Source organism: Odocoileus virginianus, chromosome 23 (assembly GCF_023699985.2).
Source record: "Odocoileus virginianus isolate 20LAN1187 ecotype Illinois chromosome 23, Ovbor_1.2, whole genome shotgun sequence".
Lineage (NCBI taxonomy): Eukaryota > Metazoa > Chordata > Mammalia > Artiodactyla > Cervidae > Odocoileus > Odocoileus virginianus.
Window position 1 is genome coordinate 13,121,883 of NC_069696.1, and position 12,084 is coordinate 13,133,966.

General features: G+C 50.7%; 1 protein-coding gene across 7 annotated transcripts; it reads right to left on the reverse strand.

The window, feature by feature from the left end:
* Positions 1 to 157: 157 nt before the first annotated feature.
* On the reverse strand, positions 158 to 8,511 carry CDPF1 (cysteine rich DPF motif domain containing 1). Of its 7 annotated transcripts, none has more exons than XM_070453506.1 (5): positions 8,181 to 8,251; positions 3,411 to 3,541; positions 3,193 to 3,305; positions 2,650 to 2,765; positions 158 to 697 (listed from the first exon to the last, which is right to left on the reverse strand). In XM_070453506.1, the coding sequence occupies exons 3-5, from the start codon at positions 3,303 to 3,305 to the stop codon at positions 309 to 311; spliced, it is 618 nt and encodes a 205-aa protein (XP_070309607.1). In that variant the 5' UTR covers positions 3,411 to 3,541; positions 8,181 to 8,251; the 3' UTR covers positions 158 to 308. The 7 variants fall into 7 exon arrangements, with proteins under 7 accessions (XP_070309607.1, XP_070309609.1, XP_070309608.1 ...); XM_070453508.1 differs by lacking the exon at positions 8,181 to 8,251 and adding an exon at positions 7,922 to 8,169; XM_070453507.1 differs by lacking the exon at positions 8,181 to 8,251 and adding an exon at positions 7,674 to 7,911.
* Between the last annotated feature and the right edge of the window lie 3,573 nt (positions 8,512 to 12,084).

Genomic DNA, 12,084 nt, shown 5'->3' on the forward strand with positions numbered 1-12,084 from the left:
GATGCTGTGAGATGAACTGCTTGTCTGGAAAAACAAGTCCCAACTATAGGGTCTGCCCTGAACCCAAGCCTGAGGTTGTCTCTGCCTGTCAGGGTCCAGTAACAGAGTGGGCCTGGGACAGTGTGGCCCCAGAAGACAAAACTCAGCACCAACATCGGTCAGTAAAAGCTCTTTATTCGTCCCCTCATCAGACATGTCTCTGTCACCCACAGGCAGCGTGCGCTGGCCCCGCAGAACTCACAGACTCGGACAGAGCAGCTCCACCCTCTACGGACCGGGGGCACAAGGCGAGCCCACGGGCCAGCGTCTCACCAGCTGCTAAGCTGGGGGCTGTGAGGGTGGGCGGCTGCGGTCCCTGAGCGCTGGCATCTGGGGTCTGGCTGTGGGCACCGCCTCTGCCAGTTCCTGACCCTGGTGCGGCTGCAGACACGGCTCCCAGTGGCCCAGGAAGAAGGCCGGCACAGCGGCTCCATCTCGGCCCCGTCTCTGTCCTGGGCCATGGAAGCCCGCGTGGGCACGAGCCCCAGGTGGACTTGGTACCCGACTGCACTCATGGTCGAGAACTGCGCTGGCTGGCAGGCCTCGTGGAGGGGACTTTCCTTTTCTCCAAGTCTCGCTGGATTTCCTGAGGGAAAGCATCCATGTTGTCCTGGACACAGGGGAGGCAAAATCTCTTGGAGTAGAATAAACTGCATTCCTAAAAGAAGCAGGGGGGAGTGCTGAGTGCCACAAGAAGCCCAGTGCAGCATCTCCCAGAGGGCAGCCCTTCACTGCAGGCAGGGCAGGGGGTAAGGCGAGGCCCCCAGATACACAGCAGCAGAGAGGAGCTGGGGGGTGTGGCCAGAGCCAGACAGCAAGAGGGAGAGGGGGGCGCAGGGGCCTGGCTGCCCACCTCCAGGAGGGTGGTCCTCATCTAAGAGAAGAAGAGCCAGTGGGCCTCCAGGAGGGCAGTGGGGGCAAATGAGCCAGGGTCAGAGCCCACAGGCCGTGGGACTGGTTCGGCAAGACCTGCAAAGGCGGCCAGGAGAGACGGTGCAGCCTGGCTTCTGCAGGGCAGGGCTCCACCGTGGGCAGAGGATGAGCACAGGCCAGGCCCAACAGGCTGGAAACCCGAGGTCCCTCCCTCTTCCGGCTATCACGGCGGTGGGGCAGGGGCTCGGTGACACTGGTGCTGGGAGCAGCCGGGGGAGGGAGGGACAGCCCATAGAGCCGGAGGCCACGGCCAAGTGGCCTGCTGGTCCGGGCAGGAGGTCAGAACTGCTCCACCACGTACAGTGGCGACCGTGGCATCCCTAACATTGCACTGATTTCCATCTGGCACAGGGCCCAGACCTGCCTCCCAGCCACCCTGCAGCCAGGTGTGGCCACGTGGCTGAGTCTGCTCAGCGGCGTCACCACAGCTGTGTGCCACCTCCTGGTCATGCCCTCTGAAGGAACAGGCATGTGAGCTCCGGTCCCTTCCCACCAACGGGGATGCAGACGTGACGGCGGAGCAGCGACATCCCCAGGGGCCCCGACGGGTCCTGTGCTGAGGACCACAGCTGTGCCCCGGCAGCACCACCTGGGCCGGGCTCTGTTCGTCTCATCTGTCCCGTGTATCGGAGTCCCTTCCTTCCAGGAGCTTAGGCTGTGCCTCAACCAAGACAACTGTGGAGATCTGATGCCACACGGGGCCCCATCCCCTGTCACCAAGTGCAGCCCGAACTCCCGGGGGTGGCAGTCCTGGCTGTCCCCCACCTGGCCCCACTCCCCTGACTCCAGCCACTTCCCGTCCACACAGGGCCTCAGCCGCCCCAGCTGCCCGTCTCCACACCCCCGCGGTGGTGTGGCTCCCTCCGGGCCTTTGCCTGGGCTGAGGCTTCCTCCCACCTGCCAGTGTCATCACCTTGACTTCTGATGGATGGAGGCTGGCTGTCCCCACCCGCTCTGTGGCACGGCCCCCCACCCCTCCATCGCTGGCCCTGGGCCCCCGGGCAGGCGCTTGGGCTGCAGACGCGCTCAGGGTGAGGGTCTCCGCAGCTGCACCCCACCCGTCCTCGGGCTTTTGGACAACAGGCTCAGCTGGCCCACTCAACTGGGCCAACTCCACCTCCAGATCTCAGTTTCCTCGCCTATAAAATGGGCGCAGCACTGCTCTGCCTGACCAGGCTGGGACCGGGTTGAAGAAGGCGTGGCTGGCAACACACGTCCCAAGCACAGGGTCTGGCACACAACAAACGCTCCAGAAAGCGCGCCCCTTCCTCTGCAAGGGCCCTGGGGGACGATTAGAAAGGCCATGATCCCACGGAGGGACGAGCACAACGCCAGCCGCACTTGGTGGGGGCGGGGAGGCAACTAGGGGCTAAGGGGCGTGGGCGGTGGTGCAGAGCCTCCAGGAAGCTCTCTCCTCAACCCCCACCGAGACCCTCACACTGACCCCAGCCTCCCTGTTCCCGAGCCCTCTGCTGACTGCAGGGACCCACCCGTGATGGGGCAGAGCAGCTGCCCCCCAAGGGACCGTGAGGGGGCCCAGGAACACCAAGGCCAGGAAAGGGTGCCGCTCACACTGCCCCTGGGAACGGCACGAAGGTCACCTCTCCCGAGACCACGGGTGTGAGGTCCCGGCCACGGGGGAGAGAGGGAAGGCGTCCCCAGGCGCACGCGGCTTACCCACCGGGTCCACACACACCAGCTTGCTGCACACGCTGCACCTGGAGCCGACGATCAGGAACCTGCCCTTGTCGGGGGTGAAGGGGTCCCGCATCACGTAGCTCTCCTCCAGGAGGCTGCAGGACAGGAAGTGGGGCGGGAAGGCCCGGACCTCCGCTGACAGGGACTCGGCAGCTGCACAGACCTCCCTGGGGGCCGCCCACTGTGGGTGCTCAGTGAGCTGAAGGTCAAGAATCAAGGCCTGGGACCCACTGGCTCGACTGCAGGCCTTTCCTGGGCAGAGGCTGGCCCTCAGGGCTCACTCCCACCAGAACAGGAGCTGCGGGCAGGCAAGTCCACCCAAGGCTGGCCCCTGGGCCTAACACGGAGGGAGGGACTGGGAGGTTCCAGCAGAGCCAGATGGCCCTTGAACCCTCCAGGTGTGGGTCACACCGGAAGCACCCAGGGCCCGGGTAGGGGGGGCCCAGACATGACACCCGAGCTCTGTGTCAGATTCAGACCGGCGAGCTCTGGGGGGCTCCTGGGCTGGGACATGGTACTCACATGACAGACTGGCTGTCAGGGGGCTGCTGCCCCTTGTAGCTGTATGGAGCTGTTAAGGCACAGAGCTGGCACTTGAACACACCCAGGGGGTTTCGCTCTGTCTCACACGCCATCTGCAAGGTCAAGAGATGGGGCATGTAACCTGCAGAACCAAGAACCACCCACATTTCAAAGCTCCCCAATGCCTGCTTCTTATCCAGAGAAGACGGGCAACTTACAGCAAGGGATCTCCAGTTCAGGGCAACTATGAGACTGCTCAAGGTCACACGTTCTTGTCAAGTGTACATGAGGTAATCACCAGGACAAGACTATATGCTGGGCCAAAAAATGAGCTTCAAACTTTAAAAGCCTGAAATCATAAAGTACATTCTCTAGCCCCGAAATAATTCAATTAAAACCAGTGACAAAGAGATACATGGAAAATCCCCAAATATTTGGAAATTAAGTGATATATTTCTGTATAAATCATGATTCACAAAAGAAATCCCAAGAGAAATTAGAAAATAGCTTGTAACTAAATGAAAACTAAAATATCAAAATATACGCAATGCAGTTTAAGCTGATTTTAGAGACATTCACAGCTTTAAATGCCTAAACTGGAAATGAAGGTTTAAAAGAAGTCATCTTTCTACCTTAAGAAGCTAGAAAAAGGCAAATTAAACCCAAAATACACAGAAAAAAAGGAAATAATAAAGAACAGAAATCAAAGAAATAGAAAATGGACAAACAATAGGGAAAAAGTCAATAAAACCAGAGCTGGTTACTTCAAAACATCAATAAAGTTGATAACCTCTAGTTAGACTGATCAAGAAAAATAGAAAAATGATACAAATTACCATAATGAGGAACAAAATAGGGGCTATCACTAAGACTACAGACATTAAAAGGATAAGGGAATGCAGTGACCTTTTTTACCAAATGAACTCGGCAGTTTAGATGAAACAAACACCTTTCTTGAAAAAAACACCAATTATCAAAAGTGACTCAAAATGGAAAACCTGAAAAGATCTATATTTATTGAGAAAAGTGAATCTGTAATTTTAAATTTTGCTTTAAAGTGAAATAGAGCCCCAGCAAAACTTCACGCCCAGATGGCTGTACCAGCAAATTGTCAAGCATTAACAGAAGGAACACCAACCTACAGAAACGTCCAGAATATAGAGCAGGGGGCTTTCCTGGTGGCTCAGTGGTAAGGAAGCCACCCACCAATGAGGGATACAGAGGACGGACCCCTGATACCGGGAGGAGCCCCCGTGCGGAGGAGCAACTAAGCCCACGCACCACAGAGCACGGGAGCCGCCACTGTCGACGCCCGCGCACCAGAGCCTGCGCTCTGCGGCAAGACCACCGCAGTGAGGAGCCGCACAGCACGACCAGAGAGCAGCCCCTGCTCCCCGCAAGCAGAGAAGGCCTGCTCCCAGCAAAGACCCGGTGCAACCAGAAGCAGATAAACAAACCACAGGGAAAAAGAAAATACAGAGAAACGGATACTTTCAAAGAAATTCTGACACAGAAAACAAATTTATGGTTCCCAAAGGAGAACAGGGTGCACAAAAAAAAAAAAAAACAAAGAAATTCTGAGCCTAGTGTCACATGAACAACCAAAACTGCCAGTAGTACCTTGATACCATTAACTGGACTAGACTATCAGCTGAAACCTGATACCTGATTAACTGATTCCTGACAGCATTAACTGGAAAGACCAGAGATCTCTTCAAAGAATTAGAGATACCAAGGGAACGTTTCAGGCAAAGATGGGCACAATAAAGGACAAAAATGGTATGGACCTAACAGCACCAGAAGATAAGAAGAGGTGGCAAGATTACACAGAAAAACTATACAAAAAAGATCTTCATGACCCAGATAATCACGATGGTGTGATCACTCACCTAGAGGCAGACATTCTGGCATGCAAAGTAAAGTGGGCCTTAGGAAGGAAGCATCACTACGAACAAAGCTAGTGGAGGTGACGTAATTCCAGCTGAGCTATTTCAAATCCTAAAAGATGATGCTGGGAAAGTGCTGCACTCAATATGCCAGTAAATTTGGAAAACTCAGCAGTGGTCACAGGACTGGAAAAGGTCAGTTCTCACTCCAATTCCAAAGATGGGTGATGCCAAAGAATATTCAAACTACCGCACAACTGCACTCATCTCACACACTAGCAAAGTCATGCTCAAAATTCTCCAAATCAGACTTCAACAGTATGTAAAGTGTGAACTTCCAGATATTCAAGCTGGATTCAGAAAAGGCAGAAGAACCAGAGATCAAATTGCCAACATCTGTTGGATCACAGAAAAAGCAAGAGAGTTCCAGAAAAATATCTACTGCTGCTTTATTGATTATGCCAAAGCCTTTGACTGTGTGGATCACAACAAACTGTAGAAAATTTTTCAAGAGATGGGAATACCACACTATCTCACCTGCTTCCTGAGAAATCTATATGCAGGTCAAGAAGCCAACAGTTAGAACCAGACAGGGAACAATGGACTGGTTCCAAATTGGGAAAGGAGTGTGTCAAGGCTATATATTGCATATATTTAACTTATATGCAGAGTATATCAGGTGAAACGCGGGCTGGATGAAGCACAAGTGGAATCAAGATTGTCGGAAGAAATATCAATAACCTCAGATACACAGATGACACCACCCTTATGGCAGACAGTGAAGAGGAACTAAAGAGCCTCTTGATGAAAGTGAAAGAGGAGAGTGAAAAAGCTGGCTTAAAACTCAACATTCAAAAAATTAAGGTCATGGCATCCAGTCCCATCACTTCATGGCAAACAGATGGGGAAACAATGCAAACAGTGACAGCCTTTATTTTCTTGGGCTCCAGAATCACTGCAGAAGGTGACTGCAGCCATGAAATTAAAAGACACTTGCTCCTTGGGAAAAAAGTTATGACCAACCTAGACAGCATATTAAAAAGCAGAGACATTACTTTGCTGACAAAGGTACATCTAGTCAAAGCTACGGTTTTTCCAGTGGTCATGTATGCATGTGAGAGTTGGACTATAAAGAATGCTGAGTGCCGAAGAATTGATGCTTTTGAACTATGGTGTTGGAGGACTCTTGAGAGTCCCTGGGACTGCAAGGAGATCCAACCAGTCCATCCTAAAGGAAATCAGTCCTGAATATTCATTGGAAGGACTGATGCTGAGGCTGAAATGCCAATTTTTGGCCACCTGATGCGAAGAACTGACTCCTTGGAAAAGACCCTGATGCTGGGAAAGATTGAAGGCAGGAGGAGAAGGGGACAACAGAGGATGAGATGGTTGGATGGCATCACCAACTCGATGGACACGAGCTTGAGCAAGTTCCAGGAGTTGGTGATGGACTGGGAAGCCTGGCATGCGGCAGTCCACAGGGTTGCAAAGAGTCGGACACAACTCAGAGACTGAATTGAACTGATTATAGGAAAACTACAAAGCTATGACAAACCTCGACAGTGTATTAAAAAGCAGAGACGTCACTTTGCCGACAAAGCTCTGTATAGTCAAAGCTATGGTCTTTCCAGTAGTAGTCATGTAGGGATGTGAGAGTTGGACCATAAAGAAGGCTAAGTGCCAAAGAAGTGATGCGCTCAAACTGTGGTGCTGGAGAAGACTCTTGAGAGTCCCTTGGACTGCAAGGAGATCAAACCAGTCAATCCAAAAGGAAAGCAACCCTGAATGTTCATTGGAAGGACTGATGCTGAAGCTGAAGATCCAATACTTTAGCCTGATGTGAAGAGCCAACTCCCTGGAAAAGACCCTGATGCTGGGAAAGATTGAGGGCAGGAGGAGAAGAGGATGACAGAAGATGAAATGGTTTGATGGCACCACCAACTCAATGGACATGAGTTTGAGCAAACTCCCAGAGATAGTGAAGGTCAGGGAAGCCTGGCGTGCTGCAGCCCATGGGGTCACAAAGAGATGGACACGACTAAGCGACTGAACAACACAACAGAGCAATATCCTTCACAAAATTCTTCAGCAAAATATTAGCAAACTGAATCCAATAATACATAAGAGGCCTAGAGCATCAGGGCAGACTGGATTCCACCCAGGAACGCAAACCTGGTTCAACATTCGAAAGCCAGTGAATGCAACTCAGGAGAGTAACAATACAGGAAGAAACAGGGCACCATCATATCAGGAGATGTATAAATTATAAGCATGAGAGAATTCAACAGTATTTTACAAAATTCAAGGCTCTGAGTGGTGTTTCAAACCTTCCTGGGCATGTGAGGCCTCTTTAACTCAGGAATTATCTTTTCCCAAAGACTCCACCCTCCACTGTCCATACAGCAGGCTGGGCTGCGGTGAAGGTTCGGCATCCTTCACGCGTTCCCTGCACTCTCCCACCTTCCGGCCTCGTTCCTGGCCGCCTCGCCGCCTGACCTAGGGGACTTCCCTCTGGCTTCCCTGCTTTCAGCTGTTTGAATATGTATCTACTTCCCCCACCCCCCCCCCCCCCCCCCCGCCCCGCTTTAAACCTACTTATCCTGCTTGTGCTGCATTAAGCAGTTTGATCTGTGGCTTAATATCTGTAGTTTAGGAAAATCCTTAACCATTATCACTTCATAGATTTCTTCTCCAGCCCCCTTCTCTCTCGTCTCCCACGGACATCTCAACCGCAAGTACGTTGAGCTCAGGGAGTGTCCCCGCGGTTCTCGGGACCTATGTTGTCACTCTCTTTGAGTTTCAGTTCGCGTCGTGTCTACCGCCCTGCCGTCAAGTTCACTGACTTTTTCCCTCGGTTCTGTCCAGTCAGCCAACCGGCCCTCGGACGGCTCCCGGGCCCGCAGCGCCGCGCAGCGCGGTTACAAGCCTGGCGCAAGTTTCGCGGCCTGGCCCCAAGGCGCCTGCCTCTCCTCTCAGAATCCCCGAGTCCTCCGCGAAGGAACCCAGGCCCGGCCAGGGCAGCGGGACGCCGGTGAGGTGACCGGCGAGCGGCCGCACACGTCCCCTCACATTCCCTCCAGGCCGCCAGGCCGCGCCACTCACCTCCGCTGCTTCCGCGGCGGCGAGGCCCGGCCCTGGTCCCCACTGCCGCCCGCCTGCCCTGGGCGCCTGCGCGACGGAGGCGGGGCTGCGCGGCGGGGGCGGGGCTTCGTGGCGGACTTCCTCTTCGCCTTCCGCTTGGCTTCCGCGTTGGCTCAGAAGGTGAAGACTGCGCCCGCGGTATGGGACGTCCGCGGTCGATGCCTGGGTTGGGAAGATTCCCCTGGAGGAGGGCATAGCAACCCACTCCGGTATTCTTGCCTGGAGAATCCCCATGGACAGAGGAGCCTGGTGGGGCTACAGTCCTTGGGGTCGTGAAGAGTCAGACACGACTGAATGCCTTTCATTTTCGCTTCCGCCTTGGCGGCGGCATCCCACACCCAAGATCTGCTGTCTGGCAGGGGCTGGGCAGCCCTCGGCGCGCCTTGACTAGTTCACGCCGACTTGTCCTGCCGTCCTGGCTGCTCGGAGGCTCTCAGCTTCCTTCTCGGTTTCCGTCGAACTCCGCAGAGTCCGTGCTGCCGGTGTGCAGCCCGACCTACTGCCTATGCCCTGGGGTTTGTAGCCCCAGGCGTTTCGCTCACCCTGTGCTTCTGAGAGGAATGCTCTGGTCTTAGTTCTCCTGTTACCTGTCCCCTCACTAGGACGGAAGCCCGGGTTCTGCGGCGAGCTCTACAGGCAGTGGTTACTGTGTCCCCTGAGACAACAGATAAAACGGGTTCAAAATCGGTCCTGTCCCTTCCTGCTATCCTTAAAAGCTGTGTGCACCTGGGGCTTGTCACTGTGCTCCTCCAAAGCCTTGAAGTGATCTAAGTGGCCTGCAATGCCCTTCGTCATCTGGACAGATTCAAAAATAAAAACCAATACTATATAATCTTTGAATTGACCCCCAAAAATGCACCTGTCCTGAGCCTCAGGAATTAGCAATCACTTTTATTATACTAGTAGAACATGACCTCGACGTGTGCTTACAGCAATGGCATTTTGGGGGTCAATTCAATGATTATATACTGTTGGTTTTTATTTCTGAGTCTGGCCATAGATGGACCATCTTGATGAAGCATTTCCAATTTGACCTAAATCCACTCTCAGATATATGACAGCTTATCCCATGAATGCTGTCAAAGCCATTAGTTTGGACAAGTTCCTAGCTGCACTGAAAGAGTTAAGTGAAATAATATTTAAAGAGCAAATCATGTGGTCTTAGGCAGAAAATAATGTTAATTTTGATTTGAGCTGTCCACAGTTATTGATTGTACTCATTTCACATGCTATCAAGTAATGCTCAAAATCCTTCAAGCTAGGCTCCAACAGTACATGAACCGAGAACTTCCACATGTTCAGGCTGGATTTAGAAAAGGCAGAAGAACCAGAGATCAAATTGCCAACATCTGTTGGATCATAGAAAAAGGGAATTCCAGATAAACAGCTACTTCTGCTTTATTGACTATGTTAAAGCCTTTGACTGTGTGAACCACAACAAACTGTGGAAAATTCTTCAAGAGATGGGAATACCAGACTACCTTATCTGCCTCCTGAGAAACCTGTATGCCGGTCAAGAAGCATCAGATGGGACAATGGACTGGTTCCAAATTAGGAAAACAGTACGTCAAGGCTGTATATTGTCACCCTGCTTATTTAACTTACATGCAGAGTACATCATGTGAAATGTCAGGCTGGATGAAGCACAAGCTGGAATCAAGATTGCTGGGAGAAATATCAATAACCGCAGATATGCAGATGACACCGTCCTTATGGCAGAAAGCAAAGAGGAACTAAAAGAGCCTCTTGAGGAAAGTGAAAGGAGGGTAAAAACCTGGCTTAAAACGCAACATTCAAGAAACTAAGATCATGGCATCCAGTCCTATCACTTCATGGCAAATAGATGGGGAAACAATGGAAACAGTGACAGACTTTAATTTCTTGGGCTCCAAAATCACTGCAGATGGTGACTACAGCCAGGAAATTAGAAGATGCTTGCTCCTTGGAAGAAAAGCTATGACAAACTTAGTGTATGAAAAAGCAGAGACATCAGTTTGCTAACAAAGGTCTGTATAGTCAAAGCTATGGCTTTTCCATAGTCATGTATGGATGTGAGAGCTGGAGGCTGAGCACCAAAGAATTGATGTGTCCAAACTGCGGTGCTGGAGAAGACTACTGAGAGTCCCTTGGACAGCAGAGACATCAAACCATTCAATCCTAAAGGAAATCAACCCTGAATATTCATTGGAAGGACTGATGCTGAAGCTAAAACGCCAGTACTTAGGTCACCTAATGTGAACAGCCAACTCATTGGCAAAAATCCTAATGCTGGGAAAGACTGAGGGCAGGAGGAGAAGAGGGCAACAGAGAATTAGATGATTTGGGTAGCATCATTGACTTGATGGTTGTGAGTTTGAGCAATCTCCAGAAGATAGTGAAGGACAGGGAGGCTGGGTGTGCTGGAGTCCACGGGGTCGCAAAGTGTTGGACTGAACAACAACAGTTACTGATAAAAGGAAAAGTTTACAAAAAATCCAAAAGTATTTAAAATATCTAATAAAGCTTTAGAAAAAAATCGTTTCCCCAAAGAAACTGCATGTGAAATAGGTGTTAAATCAAGAGGATGAAAAGACAAGCCATGTGTGTGCCCTGAGAAAACCAGATTTCAAGAGGACACGTGCGCCCTAACGTTCATTGCAGCACCATTCACAACAGCTAGGACATGGAAGCAACCTAGATGTCCATCAGCGGAGGAATGGATAAAGAAGTTGTGGTACATGTATACAATGGAATAGTACTCAGGTATAAAAAGGAATGAATTTGACTCAGTTCTAGTGAGGTGGGTGAACTTAGAACCTGTTACACAGAGTGAAGTAAGTCAGAAAGATAAAAGCAAATGTTGTATATTAATGTATATGCACAAAATCTAGAAGAATGGTACTGAGGAACCTATTTGCAAGGCAAGAATAGAGACACAGGCATAGAGACCAGACTTGTGGGCACAGCAAGGGAAGGAGAGGGTGGGAGGAACTGAGAAAGCAGCACTGAAAAATATACATTACCATATATAAAATGGTGAGTGGAAAGTTGCCGTATAGGACAGGGAGCTCAAGCCAGTGCTGGCTGACAACCTAGAGGGGTGGGGTGGGGTGGAAGGTGGGAGGGAGGTTCAGTAGGGAGGGGACATACGTGTACTTACAGCTGATTGACGTTGTATGACACAAACCAATACAACACTGTAAAGCAATTAGCCTCCAATTAAAAAATAAAAAAGGCAAGCCATAGAATGGGAGAAAGTACTTGCAAAAGACATACGTGATAAAGGACTGTTATCCGAAATATGCAAAGAGCGCTTAAAGCTCAACAACAGTAATAAAAGCAGCCCAGTGAAGGGTGGGCCAAAGATTAAATCGATGCCTCACCAAAGAAGGTACACAATGGCAAGTAAGCATATGAAAAGATGTTCCACATCCTGTATCATCATTGAAATGCAAATTAAAACAATAATAAGATATCACTGCACAACTATGAGAGTGGCCAAAATCTGGAACACTGACAACACCAGATGCTGCAGCAGGTGCAGAAAGCAGGAACTCCCATTCACGGCTGGCAGGGATGCAGAATGGTGCTGCCCCTTTGGAAGTCAGTTTTGCAGTTTCTTACAAAAATAAACATACTCTTACCATATCATCCATCAGTTGTGCTCCTTGGTATTCAACAACGGAATTGAACTTATCTCCATATAAAAGCCTGCACACAGATGTTTATTACAGCTTTATTCCTAATTGTAATTGCCAAAACTTGGAAGCAACCAACATGTCCTTCAGTAGGTCAATAGATAAATAAACTACAGACAAAGGAATATTATTCAGCACTAAAAAGAAATGAGCTATCAAGCCATGATAAAACATGGAGGACACGTATA

What these genes read in the sequence shown, in the direction of transcription:
- CDPF1 (XM_070453506.1), bottom strand. Translation starts at nt 3,305, where the DNA reads ATGGCGTGTGAGACAGAGCGAAACCCCCTGGGTGTGTTCAAGTGCCAG. An exon ending in CCTGACAGCCAGTCTGTCAT is followed by an intron (nt 2,766 to 3,192) that starts GTGAGTACCATG and finishes CCTGTCCTGCAG; the next exon opens with CCTCCTGGAGGAGAGCTACG. An exon ending in GGTGTGTGTGGACCCGGTGG is followed by an intron (nt 698 to 2,649) that starts GTAAGCCGCGTG and finishes TGCTTCTTTTAG; the next exon opens with GAATGCAGTTTATTCTACTC.